The sequence below is a fragment of the Coenobita brevimanus genome, unplaced genomic scaffold (assembly GCF_032717465.1).
Source record: "Coenobita brevimanus isolate Jiangsu-jjx unplaced genomic scaffold, ASM3271746v2 jjx.HiC_scaffold_1455, whole genome shotgun sequence".
NCBI lineage: Eukaryota > Metazoa > Arthropoda > Malacostraca > Decapoda > Coenobitidae > Coenobita > Coenobita brevimanus.
The window spans coordinates 1-18503 of NW_027642293.1; the positions used below are offsets into that span (position 1 = coordinate 1).

The window sequence follows — 18503 nt, forward strand, 5'->3', positions numbered from 1 at the left end:
CTGTCAGCATCCTCTTGTACTTCAGCTTCTTGATCCTCCTCAACATCCTCGGCTGTGGGAGGCACGATTCCCTCGGACACAATACAGCTATACTGTCCTGGCCCATGATACTGCCAGAGACAATTCACATGTACCACCTTTGGACGAGTCTTCATGCTTCCCTGGGTCTGTGTCATTGCGTCTGATAGGCTGACCAACACAGTGTTAAGGCCCATTCCACGGGCTCTGCAGCTTGGTGACTGTCCCATCCTTCTGCTGAGGATTGTATAATCAAATTTTGTCATCATCCTTGAAACTCGCCTCATTTGCCACGGCATAAACCCTTCTTGCACTTAATAATTTTTAAAACTTTAAAACTTCTCACACTTGATGATGTGCCTCAGCCAGCCTTTCCAGAAGGTGCTTGCATAGCTGGAGGTGTCTGGTGGCTGCTCTTCACCAGGTGAGGTCTTCCCCAGTAACAGAACAGTGGGTAAATGTGCTCGTCGCTTACAGCATTAGTTTTGCAGAGGTGTAGCCGGCTCAGACTCATGGGATGCAGACCAACATGCCATCAACAACACAGATGATTTGTGGTCCCATTCCATTTGCCTTCTATACAATACTTGGCCAGTTCTTATCGCAGGGTCCAGTTTAAGATTTCTCCACCATCCCATCTGACTGTGGCCTTGGTTCGTCCTGGTCTTCTTTGATGCCCAGTAACTTGCAGAACTCACGGAAAACAGAAAACTCAGAAGTTTCTACCATGGCCTGAATGTACCTCCTGTGCCATCCCAAAACGACAGAAAAACTGGTCAACCAAAAACTGGGCGCCTTGATTGCAGCCTTTTGATCAGGGATGGCCACTTTGTGGAAGTCCCTGGCGAAACATATATACCCGACCTATCTTCAGTGAGTGGTAGAGATCCAGCAATATCCACCCCGACTCTTTCCATCCAGTGCACCTATATTGCAAAGCTGAAGAGGAGCACAACCACGTTTCTTGGGTCCCTTCTTGGCATAGCACTGTCACAGGTCCAGCATTGCTCTTCAACATCCTGATGCACACCAGTCCAAGTAAGAACCTCTGTCGTGGCTGACTTAGAAGTTTTCTTCACTCCCCGTTTACCACTAGTGATCTAGTTGAGATGCAGCCAAGGATCTTGGACCTCATTTTCATCGGAACCACGAGTTGCAAATGTTGCTGAGGCCATAGCGTGTCTCCCATTGACTCTCCAATAGTCTGTTGTTCAAATAAAGAGTAGGTCACACTGGCTCCAGTAGCTCTTAGTCACAGGGCTGAATCTAGAAAGCCCTTCCCATGATGGTCATATTGTACACTGCTGCAGCCACTCTAGCACTTGTTGTAAATCTGATCCTCCCACACCATCCTCTTCAGATCATCAACCGACATTGTCCCTGTCACATGAGTACTGCTCCATTTCTTGCTATACTCTTCTTTTTCACTACACTGCAGGCACTCTGGGTCACAAGGCCGATGACTCAGGCTATCCCAACATTGCCATGTACCCACTTGGACAGTACTGCACCTCATAGTTGTGCTGATTCAGCTTCCCAAGCCAACGTTCCAGTTGTCCTTCTGGATTCTTTAACGTCTTCAACCTCTTGAATGCCATGTTGTCTGTCCCGATGATGAAGTAAGACCCATACAAGTAAAGATGGAGGAAATCAAGGCTCTTCCATCACTGGCAAGAACTTCTTACAGGTCTCACAGTAAATTGCACTGTGGTGGGCTGAGGTTCTTGCTGTAATAAGTCACCACATGCTCTTTTTCATCCTTCTTCTGCAACAGGACTCCACCAATACCTTGGTCAATAGCATCAGAATCCAGGATGAATGGCTGACTCTGATCTGGGTACGGCAATACTGGAGAGCTCATCAACACATGCTTGAGTTCACTGAAGGCTTAGCTTCTGGAGTCACTGCAGTCCATGTAAACTTCTACCTCTTCTGCAGCAACTTGTACAGAGGATGCAGCTATCAGTCCTTGACAAGCAAGCGCCGATAGTAGGTGCACAAGCCCAGGAAACTCCATAGTTCCTGCACACAAGTTGAAATTGCTCCAGTTTTCCACAGCTGCCACCGTCTCTGGGTCAGCGTGGTTTCCACCACCGATGCCTACTATGTGTCCCAGGTACTTCACTTCCTTCTGGAACAGGTAGCATTTCTTGGGGGTTCTTCTTGAGATGTGCTGTTCGAATCCTGTTGAGCACCTCTGCCAGCCTCTACAGTTCCTGTTCAAAAGTGCCATCCAAAAACAATTACATCATCCAGATAGATGAGAGCTTTGTCTGCCAGTGCAGGCCTTCAATATACAATCCATGAGATGCTCAAAATTGCTGGGGCATTGCATAAGCCAAAATGGCATCACTTCAAACTGCCATAAACCTCGCTTCTGTACGAGAAGACTGTTTTCTTGTCTTTCTCTACAACATTGACTTGATGACATCCTACCTTCATGTATAGGGTGGAGAACCACTTGGTACTTGACCAGAGCATCCAGGGTGTCATCAATTCTTGCCAAGGGGCTATGCATCCTTCACTGTCACTTCATTCAGGGCTCGATAATCTACACAGCACCTTACTGAGCCATCCCTTTTCTTTACCAAGAACCATTGCTGATGTACAAGGGCTGCTGGACTTTTCTGTCCACTCCTTGGCTCTGGAGAGACTCCATCACCTCCACTTCTTGCTGTTGTGAGATTGTGCCATCACTCTGTTATGACTGTTTAATTGAGGCAGTGATCCCCAGTGTCTGTACAATGCTCCACCAGGATCAGTGCACCCTAGGTCTAGGCCTCTGGTGGAAAAGCACATCAGCAAACTTCATCAGGAGATGCTTGACACTTCAGCACTTGCAAAGTCATCTGGGCATTGGCAGCTCCATGAAAATGGGTCTTGTAAGTGGTCTGGCAGATACTCATCTTCTTTTACTACACTCCTGTTACAGGCCTTCCTCTGATGCAGTTCCAGGGTCTAACCACCTGGCACTGGCCCACAATTTCTTCCTCATTGATCTGTGGCTCGTGGGAGATTTTGTCTGCACAACCAACACTTCATTTGCACCTGTTTCCACCAAAGTTCTTCCCACCATCATTCCAGCAGGTCTTGCACCATACGTCAGGTGCCACTACTCCTAGACAGCTTTGCAGCAGAAGTCAAGCTCACAACCCACAGACATCAGATAGTCCAGATCAAAGAAGGCAAGGATCCACGATCTCAGCTACATAGATTGGAAGCATGGCCTCTTGCCAGGCCACTTCAATCCAGACATCCAAGGGTCCTTTCAGTTAAGCACGGTGCTCAGTTATGCCACACAGTTGCTCTGATGACTAGAGGCAGATACCGATGATGTAACACATCAGAGCCCCACTAAAGTCTGCTCTGAGAGTTGAATCAATCACCAGGGAACACTTCATGCCGTCTATTCTTCTGTCTACTAAAACACTGTCGATCGAAGTTCTCTTGCATTTTTCTCCAGTGGTGAGGCTACTTAGGAAAAGCTGACTGATTGTTGCCCCTTTACCACCAGCCTTCATTAGTTTTCCACTTCTTCCTGGTATTCTGCAACCTTTTTCTTATCCTCCCCTTTTTCGTGTTTGGACACCCAGAATTAAAGTGCTCCCACCTCACTACATGTCCAACACCCTTTTGTTACAATTCTAGATTTCCGTGCACTGTTCTGTTCTTGCTCCTTCTTCAATTTGTAACAATCTTTCTTCTTGTGTCCCAGCTGCCCGCAGAACTAGCACTTCCCTTTGGTCTTCTGCTCCCTCTTCCGCTTGTAGCCGTCCTCTTTCCTTTGTCCCTGCCTTTCACAGTACCAGCAACTTCCTTCAAATTTTTTTGCTTCACATACCTTTCCCTTTCTTGTCTTGAATCCCACACTAAGACCTGCCTGAAAAGTGGATCTACTGGACCTGACGTAGTAGTCAAATTCTAGAGCCCTTGCTAGTGCTTCTTGCATGCTTCTTGGTTGTGCCTGCTTCACTTGCACCTTCAACTCTGCACTATAAGAGCATTGATGAACATGTCTCTCAGGAGAACAGACAACTGGTTAGGTGTTGCTCCAGGGTACACCTTGTGTGCCATACTTTCCAGGTCATGAGCAAGCTGCTGTAGGGATTTGCCTCAAGCCCAAAGATGGCTCTGGAATCTTGCTCTGTAAACCTTAGTCTGGTACATGGCCCCGTATCTGTGCTCCAGTACTTCTACTAAGGATTGATAACTGTTCCTCTCATCTATTGACATCTGGTCCAGAATTTCCATTGTGGCACCCTTGAGCCTAGTAGCAAGCTGTACTGTCGTTTGCCTATGATCCTAATCATTCTGATTAGCAGATAACTCCAACTGCACATAGCAAGTTTCCCAAGATATCTTGCCATGAATTTCCTGAGGTTTCTGTTTAATTGGACCCCCATTATGGCCATACACTTTGCTGATTTGGGGCCTAAAAACTAGGGCATCAAAATTAAGACCAGGACTTAAAACTCCTACATTCTGATTATTCAACCCTCTACTGCTACCTTTAGATGCTTGATATCCATCAGAATTCACTGTACACTGTCCATTCTTTTCATATGCTCCTTGTACACTAACCTGAGGCTCAGCAGTGCAATATTTTTCTACAGCCTCACTTTTCTCACTAATTATCTTCACATGGTCAACTACATGCTTCAAATGGTTATCGACATGCTGTCTGCACTCCATCACTGTTCCTACACAAATGTTCAGCTGGTTGTCTACATGCTTTCTGCACTCCACTGCTATTCTTCCATTAATCTTCAACTGGTTGTCTACATGCTGTTTGCACTCCATCATATTATTCCTTACCTCATACTGCTGCTGCCGTAACTCAGTGAATACTTCCTCCTTCAACTGTTGTTGTTCTTCCATCATTTCCCCCATGAAGAAGCTAGCTGTCCTTGCATCCCCAATTGTAGCTCCCTCTGTTGCTCCAGCAATGCCTCTTGAAGTCGTTCATACCACTCTTTCTGTTCTTCTCTATGTGCTTCTAGTTGTTCACTTTTAGCTTGTAGTTGTTCACATTGTGCTTGTAAATGTTGTTTGAGTTCTTTTTGTCCTTTATTCTGTGCCTGTAATTTTTCTCTGAGTTCTTACTGTGCTCCATTCTGTGCCTGTAATTTTCCTTTGAGGTCTTTCTGTCCTTTGTCCTGTGCCTGTTATTGTTCTTTGAGTTCTTTCTGTCGTTCATCCTGTGCTTGAAGTAACTTCATAATTGCAACAAGGGACACCTCCTCCTGCCCAGCTCGGCTCCTTGTCTGCACATCATCTTGCTCCATGTCGAAGATTAGTCTCACTGCCGCACTTTTCCAAAGATCCACACTATTTCGTCCCCATCCCACACTACCACAGGCTCCAACAGCAGTAATTCAGTATAGGAAGGATATTGCCCAGTGGGTTGTTCTTCCTGTGGTCAGCCATTTGGTGTGCAACAAAATGAGCAGCTCAGGTGTCGTAAATAAACACTGGCTTCTTATGTTTGCTGTCTTTATGTTCTTTATGTTCCAATACACCAATCCTGTATAAGACAGCCCTAGCATGTATTCAGTATGGATGGTAGGTGTTAGTGCAGAAGTGGTGACATGTGGAGGTGTAGGAGGACTAGTGGGGCCTGGCAGAGGTCATTGCCTCCGAGAAATAGGCCCTCAAACCTTTGCCCAAAGTCGGAGACGTAAGAAATAATAATAATAATGTTACGTCCCCACCCACACTGCCACAGGCTCCAACAGCAGTAGTATAGTACAGGAAGGACGTTTGCCCAGTGAGTTGTTGTTCTTATGGTCAGCCTTTAGGTGTGCAGTACACAAGATCAGCTGAGGCGAAAATGAACACTGGCTCCTTAAAATTCACTGTCTTTATTTTCCAAATAATTCCACTTAATGCTTTTCAACTTTACTGTTCTCGCAAGCACTGGAGCTATACACATTTTTAAGATTGCAGTTACACTTAATATTTAACAACACTTCACGGTTAGCACACTTAATGCTTGCTAACACTTCACTTATTACACAAGTACTGAAAATAATCTTCATTGACAGTAATTACACTTAATGCGCTTCACTGTCTTCTCAAGTTCCACTGATATGCAAACTTCAATAACCCGTCACTGTTTGCCACTGTTTTCACAAGTACCAAAACATACAATCTTCACTGACACTGACACTGCACCAAAACCAAAAGTGACTGCACTTCACTCAAACTGACTTGACAACCGACTAAACTCCAAACTGACTGACTAACTAAGCTCTTCCCCATCCTTATATAAGCTTGCATTACTATCAGAAACTTCTACTTCTCCAGCATTCTAGGACATACTGTCTTGCATCAGCCCCTAACAACAAGTTACCAACTACGAGACATTAAAACATTCTAGAGTTCTCACATTACATATCACTAAATCATTAACCATACGAACTTGAATTACATAATTTAACAAGCAATTACCTAAATAAAACATTATAAAGAAAAAGAGCACAAAAATAAATGAATGTTAAACTTACGAAATAACTACGCTCACAAACACCAGGCAAACTGGCAACTCTGACGACTCGTACCGAAACTTACGGTACCAGAAACGTCTCGATGGTACGAGACTACCTAACTGACAAATCCCCCTTCATAACACTACCCCCTCCCTAGTTCTTTGTCGTCCCGACAAAACTACACAATATACACAAACATAAACCTTAGTCCTAACGAAACATCTAACTATACACAAGAAAATCTTTCAACTTATCATGTTTTCTTCTATGCCGCTTCTGACGATGTCTTTGTTCCTCCACATAGTCCACTCCTCCAGGAAGGTCTTGGTCCTCTTCTTGACACAGCACACATCACAGGTCCGACACCACTCTTCAACATCCTGACGCATGCCAATCGAGTAGAACTTGTGTCGCAGCTGGCTTCGCAGGTGCCCACTAGTGATCTGGTTATGAGACTTATCCAAGATCTCAGACCTCATCTTCTTCAGAACCACCAGTTGCCAACACTCGCTGAGGCCACTGGGGGTCTCCCACTGATGCTCCAGTAGTCCGTTGCAGTGAAGAAGGTCCCACTGACTCCAGCAGCTCCCAGTCGCAGGGCCCAACCTGGAAACTCCTCCCCATGATGGTCGTACTGTACTCCGCTGCAGCCACTCCAGCACCGGTTGCAAATCTGCAGCCTCCATCTGCATCCTCCCCAGGTCTTCTTCGTCTGATGCCAGCCACCGTCAATACAGTACAGTTGCATTTCTTCCTACTGATTCCCATTCCTACTACACTGCACCTCGTCTGTCCTTCTGTCTTCTCGTGCGCTATTCATCAAGGTTCTTTTGCATTTCTTTAGTGGTGGGTCTTCTGCAGCCTTCTTCTTATCATCCCAACCATTCTGATCCGCAAGTAACTCAAACTGTGCACGGTAAGCTTCCCAAGATACACTACCATCACTTCCTTGAGGTTTCTTCTTAGGTAGATCCTCATTATAGCCATGCACTTCACTGGTTTTGGGGCCTAATAACTGAGGCATCATAATTAAATCCAGGACTTACAACTTCTGCATTCTGATTATTTAGCCCTGTCATTGCCATCTTCAGATGCCCGGGATCTGTCAAGATTCACCATACACTGTCCATTCCCTTCATACGCTCCTGTACACTAACCTGAGGCTCAGCAGTGCAATATTTCTCTACAGCCTCAAATTTCTCACTAATTAACTTCTCATGATTGACTACATGCTTCAACTGGTTATCTACATGCTGTCTGCACTCCATCACTATTTCCTCACTAATTGACTTCAACTCGTCGTCTACATGCTGTCTGCACCGCGCCACTATTCCCTCGCTAATCTTCAGCTGGTTTTCCACATGCTGTTTGCACTCCATCACTATTTCTTCATTAACTGTCTTCAATTGTTCATCTACATGCTGTTTACACTCTGTCACATTATTGCTTACCTCATACTTCTGCTGTTCTAGCTCGGCATCTACTTCCTCCTTAAGCTGTTGCTGTTCTTCCTTGTTTTCCCCAATGAATGCATCTGGCTGTCCTTGCATGGTCAGTTGTAATTCCCCCTGTTGCTCCTGTAATGCCTCCCGAAGACGTTCATACTGTTCTTTCTCTTCTTCATTCTGTGCCTGTAATTGTTCTTTGATTTCTTTCTCCTGTGCCTGTAATAGCTTCACGATTGTCGCCAGGGGAAATTTCCTCCTGTCCAGCTCTAGACCTTGTTTTCACACCTTCCGCTTCCATGTCGAAGGTTAGACTCACTGCAGCCGTGAAATAATAATCCCACACTCCTGACACCAGTGTTACGTCCCAGTCCCACACTGCCACAGGTTCCAACAGCAGTAGTACAGTACAGGAAGGACGTTGACCAGTGAGTTGTTCTTCTTATGGTCAGCCTTTAGGTGTGCAGTACACAAGATCAGCTGAGGCGAAAATAAACACTGGCTCCTTAAAGTTCACTGTCTCTATTTTTCCAAATAATTCCACTTAATGCTTTCAACTTCACTGTTCTCGCAAGCACTGGAGCTATACACACTTTATAGATTGCAGTTACACTTAATATTTAACAACACTTCACAGTTAGCACACTTAATGCTTGCTAACACTTCACTTATTACACAAGTACTGAAAATAATCTTCACTGACAGTAATTACACTTAATACGCTTCACTGTCTTCTCAAGTTCCACTGATATGCAAACTTCAATAACCCGTCACTGTTTTCCACTGTTTTCACAAGTACCAAAAACATACAATCTTCACTGACACTGACACTGCACCAAAACCAAAAGTGACTGCACTTCACTCAAACTGACTTGACACCCGACTAAACTCCAAACTGACTGACTAACTAAGCTCTTCCCCATCCATATAATTATAAACACATTACTCTCGAAACTTCTACTTTTCCAACATTCTAGGACATACTGTCTTGCATCAACCCCTAGCAACAACAGTTACCAACTATGAGACATCAAAACATTCTAGAGTTCTCACATTACATAACAGTCTAAATCATTAACTATACGAACTTGAATTACATAATTTAACAAGCACTTACTTAAATAAAACAGTATAAAGAAAAAGAGCACAAGAATAAATGAATGTTTAACTTACGAAATAACTACGCTCACAAACACCAGGCAAACTGGCAACTCTGACGACTCGTACCGAAACTTACGGTACCAGAAACGTCTCGAAGGTACGAGACTACCTAACTGGCAAATCCCTCTTCATAACAATAATAATAATAATAATAATAGAACTACTACTACTAATAATAGAAATAATAATAATAATAATTAAAGCTTAATGCTTGTCACGAACACTTCACTGTTTTCACAAGTACTGGAGCTATGTACAATCTTCACAAACTGCATTAACACTGACCTAAACTGAAACTGAACTGAAATGAAACCAACTCCTCTAGGCCCTTCCACCTCTTATATAGCCTTCCATATTGCTCGAAGTTTCTAGTGTACTGTAGCACCTACAGTTACCAAATCAGAGACATCCAAAACATGCCAGAGTTTTGTTACACTGCATAACGCTCTAAATTATTTGGGATACATACTAAGATAAAATTACATAATTTAACAATGACATAAATAAAACATTATAGAGAGAAGAAGCACAAAAATTACTGCACAACTTACAAAATAACTGATCACAATAGCAGCCTAACTGGCAACTCTGACATGTAAGTGAAAAATCTGAGAAATACTGAGAACCTTCCAGTATTTTCTGTTTAGCAAATCCCACTTCTTAACAATATATTACATGGATAGGAAAAATAAATGTTTGGGGGGGATTCTTCTGTTCAGATTTCCTAATGTGGAACTACTGTTTCAATCAGTGTGACGTTACTGTCTTCTTTAAATCTTGTCACAGATCAACAGTAAATCAGCTACAAAGAACTAAAACTTCCGTCAAGTTAAAGAGGATAAATTAAAACAGAGAACTATTCTGTAATAGAAAGTACAGTATGTTAGTACAGTGTCACATCTTAAATAGTGTACATTATGACAAGTACAAATAATAACAGAATATCATAAGAACACAGGAATGATGGTGCAATTTTTAAACCGTTCAGTATTTGTACATAGTTCATAAAAGATTTCAAGACCGAAACTTCAATTAATGCCTGTAATTTACGTAACAAATATTATAATACTAAACAAAAACGTAATTGCACATAACAGAGAAGTAAAAAGATGACACAAAAACATACATAAACAGGATTCAACTTTCAGACATGATACGTACATATTTCACTAAAAAAAGTCGTTGATGAATATGCTTGGTGCCCATAGAAAGTCTCTTCACGTGCCTGAAAGACTTAATTTCAATATTTGCAAATATATTTGAAACTTTTGCATGACTGGGCAATATGGTTAATATGATATGAAACAAAAATAACATTGTGAAGGCAATTAACCTGCTGCATGCCAACTATTTTTAGGCCTATGGATCACCCCATTTTTCAACCTTTTTTTTTTTTTGGCTAAAATGATAGATTTTGATGTGGAAAAAACGAATTTCGCCATTAAAATGCTCACCAAGGCTCAGAAATGAGTTTACGAAGTATTGAGTCCTGCTTACTCATGTACAGATATAGCCGCTCTCTCACAGTCACCTCGTACGTGAGAGAAAGCCGTTTTCTGTGTAAGGTATACTCAGGTATTTATGCTGGGAAGGTATAGCAATGTTCACTTCACTTTTCTGATTACTTATTACCTACGCATCTATCACAATTTGTGTGTCTTTCTGACTGTGAATGCATTATCTTACACTTGAAGATAGGTACAACCTGACTTCATTACATACAGTCCTGGCACTTACAAGAAGGTATTTATAAATTGACTTCACTATATAGTCCTTACTCTTACAACAAAATATTTACAACTTACATTTACATGAAAATATTTACAAAATGCCTTCACTATGGACAGCACTAGGTGAGGCACACAGGCAGAGTGAGGCAGAGCGAGCATGAGGGGAGGAGTGAGTGAGTGTATGGCCTTGGCACCCTGGGGGATGGTAGAGGAACAATTGCCTTACATGCCTGCCAATTTTTACCCGCGAATTTTGAAAAATGCAATCACAGTGAAGTTTTTTATTTTATATCATTTTAAAAACGGCACTGGTACTGGCCAGTGGAATTATGTCAGACCGTTTTAAAACGGCACTGGCACGTGGCTGGTTAAGGAGCTGAGCAGGGTTTTTGAGAAACTTGAGGATAAACTGAATTAATGGTTCAACAACAATGGAGAATAGAGCCCTTGCCTGCACTTCCAAGAATGAATTATGTGACTGAGGGATGTGAAGAATCATTTACTGATAGCCTAATAGTTCCCACACAAGAACAGAATTTGTTTGCATTTGTACTCCTCCAGTTGCACTATATAGTTGCAGAGAAAATCTTTTACATAGCAGGAGTGTGGAACTTTGAAGGGAGGTGACAGCCCTTCCAAACTGCAAGAACATTGCAGGTTAGCTCAGCAAGATTTCATTACATTGACACATGGCCATATGTCAGTGGCATAGGAAACTTTTACTATGCTTATTTTAACGAACCTTTTATGTTGTATATCAATGAAGAATACAAAGTTGGAAAAAATCACAAATAGTATACAAGTGGGAAGTGAAGTGTGCAAAATAAATCACTAAGAAAGTGGTTCAATGAGCCTCTTATGCCACTTAAAATACAGCTTATATTTTCGAGTACACACACACACAGACACACACACACACACACACACATATATATATATATATATCTATATATCTATATATATATCTATATCTATATATATATCTATATATATCTTTTTATCTATCAATATATATATATATATCAATATATATCTATGGATCTCTCTCTCTCTCTCTCTCTCTCTCTCTCTCTCTCTCTCTATATATACAAGTATACAGGCTCGTGTGGGCCCTATGGGCCCTATTGCACAGTGCTCTGGAGGGCTCTTATGCTGCACGTTCGCTTTCTCGTGCTTCTCACTCGTTTCCTCACTCTTCTCGTGCACGTTGCGATCATCTCAGGTAATCCGAGTCGCGTGTATGTGCTGTTCTAGTCTAACGTTGTCACTATCGGCCGTCAAGGCAACACTGAAGGGCCCATGGTCTGTTTATGTGCTCTTCTAGTCTAAAGTTGTCACTTGGAGTTTTTGCAGCTAACCAATTGATTGTGTTATTTGCAGCTTTGGGAATGGAACCCAAGTTGTCTGAATGCAAGCCCGAAATACACATACAGACACACGGCTACTGCTATAGTATAATAGATGTAGCTATGAGCAAAAAATTCTATGGAGATCCTACCTGGCACCGGAAGTGGCGTTTTTGGTCAAAATGTGATCGCTCATTAAATATAGTAAAACGTTTTCAATCATGATGGCGCCAAGTTTTTCACTTCAGCGAATTTTTTGCGATTTTTTTGCCAATTTTGGTGCAATTTGAATGTGTAGTTTTGGCTGCCAAGAATACACACACACACACACACACACACACACACACACACTCGATGCACCTTCAATGCTAGATCTCATATTTACTAGGCAAGAAAATGATACTGACAGTTTAATATATCACCCTCCACTCGGCAAAAGCGACCATGCAGTGCTAAATTGCAACTTCAGGATAGCATATGACATAGTTAACAGCAATGAAAGTTACAATAAGAGCCTAAACTATAAAAAGGGAAATTATGATGACCTAAAGAAGTATTTCTTAGAAATTGATTGGGCAAATGAGCTTAGAGGACAAGATTTAAATGCTGTATATTAAAAAATTCTGTGAATTTTATGAAATAGGAGTCCAGAAGTACATCCCACAGCACAAAGAAGCAGATAAGAAAATACAGAAATGGTTCAATACAGAATGTAAAAAATCAAAAGAAAGAAGAGATTTGTTGTGGAATAGATACAGAAGACACAATAGTGAAAGGGCATATAATAATTACAAACAGGCAAGAAACGATTATACACGAATAAGGAGGGAAGCCCAAAAACAGTTTGAGGAGGATATCATAAATAAAAGTAGTGATCAACCGAAGCTATTTTACAACTACATCAGAAGCAAAACCAAAGTAAAAGATATAATACAATCCATTACGGACGAGGGAATTACCCATACACAAGAAAAAGATATTTGTGATGCACTAAATAAGAATTTCCAATCAGTTTTTACAGAATAAAAAAATTTTTGAGAGGGACTATGTGGAACATGCATGCCCACACATACTACCAGATATACAAATATCAGAAAAAGTAATACAGGAGGAGTTAAGTTAATTAGACAGAGGAAAAGCAAATAGTCCTGATGAAATTTCATGTTGGGTGCTACGAGAATGTGCAAAGGAGTTAAGTAAACCATTATTTTTAATTTTCAAGAAATCCTTGAGTCAAGGTAAGCTACCTGATATTTGGAATAAAGCAAATATTCTCCCTTATTCAAGAAAGAGAATAGACAAAATCCACTCAACTACCGACCAGTATCACTGACCAGTGTTGTAAGCAAGGTATTAGAAAAGCTTATACGATAAGCTTGGGTAAATCATCTAAAAGAACACAGTATGATAACAGAAAGACAGTTTGGTTTCAGGAAAGGAAAATCATGTGTTAATAATCAATTGAGCTACTATGACAGAGTAACAGACACAATACAGGAAAGATAGGGATTGGTGGACATTACAGTATCTATTTAGATTTCAAGAAAGCATTTGACACAGTACCACACCAAAGACTTTTATGGAAACTGTACCATCAAGGAGGAATTCGAGGCAAACTGTTTTGTTGGATGCAAGATTTTCTCATAAAAAGAGAAATGAGAACAGTACTAAGGGGAAACTACTTATGATGGAAAGAAGTGACTAGTGGAGTACCGCAGGGCTCAGTGCTGGCACCAATCATGTTTTTAGTGTAAATAAATGATATAGACAGTAGCACTGGAAATGAAAGCTATCTAAATATGTTTGCAGATGATGCAAAAATATAATGGAGAATTACTAACATAGACTTTTGTAAAGAGCTACAAGAAGAATTAAATATACTTCATGAATGGAGTAATACATGGCAAATGGAATTCAATGTCGACAAGTGTCATGTAATCAAGTTTGGTAAAAGTTGAAAAAGACCTGATTGGGATTATACGTTAGGAAATAAAACCCTACACACATCAGAAAGAGAGAAGGACCTGGTGTGATTATTAATAACAGACTATCTCCGACTGACCACATCAGTGAGAAGGTGCGGAACATGTATACACTGCTTGCAAATATGAGAATAGCATTCACATACATAAATGAAGACATACTAAGAAGGATAATAACATCATTCATCAGACCAACCCTGGCGTATGCATCAGTAGTCTGGAGTCCTCATCTCAAAAAACACATAGACAAGATTGAAAAATTTCAAATGGCCGCTACAAGATGGGTACCAAACTTAAGGGATCTAAGCTACGAAGAAAGACTAAATAAACTGAATCTACTAACACTACAGGAGAGAAGAAAAAGAGGTGACATGATAATGCTATATAAATGCATATCAGGAAGGAGAAAATAGACATAAATTATTACTTAACATATGGGGAAGCATCAGCAAGAGGACACTGCAAAAAACTGCATAAGAAGAGAGGTGATAAAGGCGTGAGGAAATTCAGTTTCCTAAACAGAGCAATTGATCAGTGGAATGCACTACCGAATGACATAGTAGTGTGCCAAAACAATTCACAAATTTAAGGATATGTACGATAAATATGGTTCAAGACACGGGACAGTACGAGCTTGACTCATTCCTGTAAAGATACAATTAGGTAAGAACAATGAGGTAGGTAAGAACACACACACACACACACACACACACACAGCTACTGCTATAGTATATTACAAGGGTATTCAACTACTATGTGTGAAGGTCCAGACACATAGTTTCTTACATTGCAAGGGTCTGGATGATAGTCTTAATTCCAAATGTGGCAATAAGAAACATACAAACACATTACAATTTACTTCAAGCTACATGGATTTTTTGCCTAAAAATGTTGATGAAAATAAACTGCAGAAATGTTTTTCTCCCTCTCCCTAAAAAAAAAAAAAAAAATCATTGAATGTACATTTACTCTAGAAGTAACCACCCATTCCATAAGCAGCTAGTGTGCTGGAGTCCACACAAAAGCTCGCCGCGGTCCGGATTTGGACCGTAGTCCGCCAGTTGAGTACCACTGGTATATTAGGTATGTAGGGGCCTGACAAGAGATCAAGCTGGCTGGAAGAATATTGTGTGGAGAAGCACATGATCAGGGATTTGTCACCCTTTTTTAATGCAACAGTGTCCGGATTGACCCTATCGGATATGTTTATGTGAAACTATAGAATGTCGTGAATGTTTTTAGCATATCAGATATGGCCAGGATTCCGGGGGCTTGAATGGTGAGTGAATGGAAGCGTGGCCTATTGGATTGGGCAAATTTGGGCTGTCTGGACATTGCTACTCCACCCCTGCCCTGGGGTGGGAAAGGAGGTCCAACAACACCCTATCACACATTGTCCAACAACACACTATCACACATTGTGTTGTCAGTTCAGCAATTTTTGGCCAAAAACAATGTCGTTGTTGCTCTGCGTTCCCAGTACTCACCAGATCTCTCTCCCTCTGATTGTTTTTTTGTTCCTTAGATTAAGTTCGAAACAGGCTCGTTGCCAGGACTTGAAATTTGGGGGGGCAAGCTCCATCGTAGGGGGGCTTTATTTTTTATGCTATCCCTTCCATGTAGCCTATATTTCTTCTAGAATGTATTGTATGAACATGTAATGAACTAAAAATATGTGCTGCAGTATACAAGCATAAGCACTAACACCAGCTGAAACTAGTTTTTTGGTACCAAAATGAACGTTATTGTTTTCTCTACACGTGAAGCTTCATAGCTTTTTCAACTTTCACACGTTTTATCTCCTACCTTTTTCAAAGCTAATTATAATTCCGGCAGTATTTGCAATTTACAAACTGGCACTGATATTCCTAATGAGGTTACAAGAAGACCTGTTTACCTGATCTTGTTGTTGTTGTTGTTGTTGATATTTGCCCACACCTGGTGGGACACGGGCAAACTGAGAGCCCATCAGTGATAAGCAGAGTAAAAAAGACAACAAGCATAAAAAAAAAATAGGAGAATATCCTAGAGCAATGACAAAGCGGAAGGCAGTTAGCGAGGAGAAGGATAATTTCTCACTATGTGTAGAAGCCTCTGGAAGGGTACACTGCTAACGACCCGAGCCGCATCAAAGATATCGTCACCAGTACGAGCAAAGTCTCCCTCAATCCTTGTACGAAGTGGGGCGGCTGCCAGGCAGTCGAGGCAGGTAATGGCAGAGGTTTGGCAGACGGTGCATAGCAATGGGGGCACGGTTCAGGATATAAGCCGGCAACATGGTGATAGCACAGAAAGCCTAGGCGGAGACGCCAAATTCTAACTAGAGCGTAGTTAGGTAGGCCAGTCGGTATAGAAAGAGGAGTATAGGACGTGGCCGCCACATACCAGGCGGGCGAGCACGAGCCTTCAGCAATACATAAGTGATGGTCGTCCCTAGTACGTCTTGAGAGGGTGGTAGCCGCCACTGAGAGGACTCGGGTGGCACAAGGTCTGAGCGGAAACGTGACAGCAGGGAGAGTACTAGCCGCACGTGCAATTTTATCACCCAGCTCATTTCCCCAAATTCCAACATGCCAGGGACCCAGTGAAAAGTCAATGAGGTACCCCGCTGCTGGATGGGGAAAGAAACAGTATACATGGCAGTGAGTAGGAACAGGTGGGATGCGAGAGAGAGAGACCCCAGCACTGAAGGGAGGAGAATGAGTCAGTGTGGAAAACAACTCACTGATGTTAATGTCTGTAGGCATGGTGCAAGGCACTGAGAAGAGCCACCAGCTCCACCTGAAAGGACGAGACCCCCATGGAGATGCGCCAGGATTCTGTGTATATTCCAGAAACAAAAGCCACCCCTGCTGAGCCATCAGACAGAGACTGAGCAGTCTGTATAGTAGACTGCTGAAGCTGTGGAGTTGATAGCAGAGATGCTACCAAGACTCTCCCGTTGGAGGACGGCAGGAATGGAGTGACGAGGCTTGAACACCAAGTGATAAACGACAGTGAAAGGGGAGGCGACCATGGGGAGGGAGGCAAGTAACCCGGACAGTCTAGCTCAGGGTCGCTGCACACCTCCAAAGCCACATCCAAGTCATGAAGTAGAGCCGTGGTGGCCTGAGCCCAGTCATGATGGGGGAGCAGGTCAGAAGGCCGGCTTGCTAGACACAGTAAAACAGACTGGTAAGTGTGGATGGTGATGTACTAGCCGGAGCGTCCCAGCTGTCACACGCAAAGCAATTCTGTGGGCAAGTGATGGAAACTCACTTTCTAGGCGCAGGTTAACCAGCCTAGTCCATCGTGGTGCATGTTGCATAATATGGAGTGCTTCATTCTGAAGCACCTTCAAAGACTGAGAAACATGTGGGCAAGACCTGTGAGGCATATAGCACTATAATCTATGAGTGAAGCGGATGGCATGTACACAGAAGGTGCGTAAGACAGCATAAGATGCCTCTAGACAGCGGCGTGAAAGGCAGCAGAGAGCGGAAGTGCGGGTTGCAGCCTGCTCTTGCAGATACTTCATGTGTTTTCCAAAGTGAGATTGCAGTCAAATAAACTCCCAGGTAATGATGGAGCATGACAATCTCAATGCACTGGCCACCAAGCAAGAACAGACGATCTGGAGGGCAGAGACCAAAAGGTAGGCACTTAGTCTCCTTGAGGTTGACCTTCAGCCCAAATTCACTGCACTTGGCATACAGCCGAGGGAGTGCAACCGGCGCCTGGGTGAAACAGTCCCCCCTCAAGAAGGCAAGTGCCAAATCATCTGCATTGACAAGCAGCATCACGCTAGGGCCATAGACCACCATCAGTAGCCATTCCACCAGTACATTGAATAGCAAGGGGCTGAGAACACTCCTCTGGGGGGTGCCATTTTGATGTTGATAAAAAGGGGAGAGCTGCCCCTGAAATCTGACCCCCACAGTCTGCTACTGACAGAAGTCTCCCACCCAACTCCCCGGTCTGCAAGGGCTGCCTGGATGGCAAGAAGTCTTGCCAGCTCAAAGGCCTTCTCGAGGTCGAGGAAGACAGCCATCCCCCATCCACCTCGAAGCTCCCTGAGGAAAGAAGCAAGGCAGTGAGAAGCACTCCTGCCAGAATGGTATAAATGTCCTTGGGTCCAATGGTCCCAGACGCCAGGCAAGGCAAGCACACACAACCATTTCTGCCGTCTTTCCACGCAGCTAAGAAATGAGATAGGGCACATGATGCCAGGATCACGAGGTTTAGGAATCGGGTGGATGACAGCCATCTTCCACGACCTCGCCAAACGGCCCTCAGACCACGAAAGGTTGAACAGATCAAGAAGTCTCTCAGTATCACAATCTCCAGCACTTGA

The 18503-nt window shown here is 42.7% G+C and overlaps 1 protein-coding gene across 1 annotated transcript; it reads right to left on the reverse strand.

Annotated features, from left to right (window-relative positions):
• Positions 1 to 1708: 1708 nt before the first annotated feature.
• On the reverse strand, positions 1709 to 2536 carry LOC145389593 (uncharacterized). The gene is made up of 3 exons (XM_080264845.1): positions 2455 to 2536; positions 1946 to 2202; positions 1709 to 1846 (listed from the first exon to the last, which is right to left on the reverse strand). Exons 1-3 carry the CDS (start codon positions 2534 to 2536, stop codon positions 1709 to 1711), a joined length of 477 nt encoding a protein of 158 aa, XP_080120971.1.
• Positions 2537 to 18503: the final 15967 nt, after the last annotated feature.

Coding starts and splice junctions, on each gene's coding strand:
- LOC145389593 (XM_080264845.1), bottom strand. CDS start 2,536: ATGCATAGCCCCTTGGCAAGAATTGATGACACCCTGGATGCTCTGGTC. Junction 2,203..2,454: donor TCTCCACCCTATACATGAAG/GTAGGATGTCAT, acceptor GGTGCTCAACAG/GATTCGAACAGCACATCTCA. Junction 1,847..1,945: donor TACAAGTTGCTGCAGAAGAG/GTAGAAGTTTAC, acceptor TACCCAGATCAG/AGTCAGCCATTCATCCTGGA.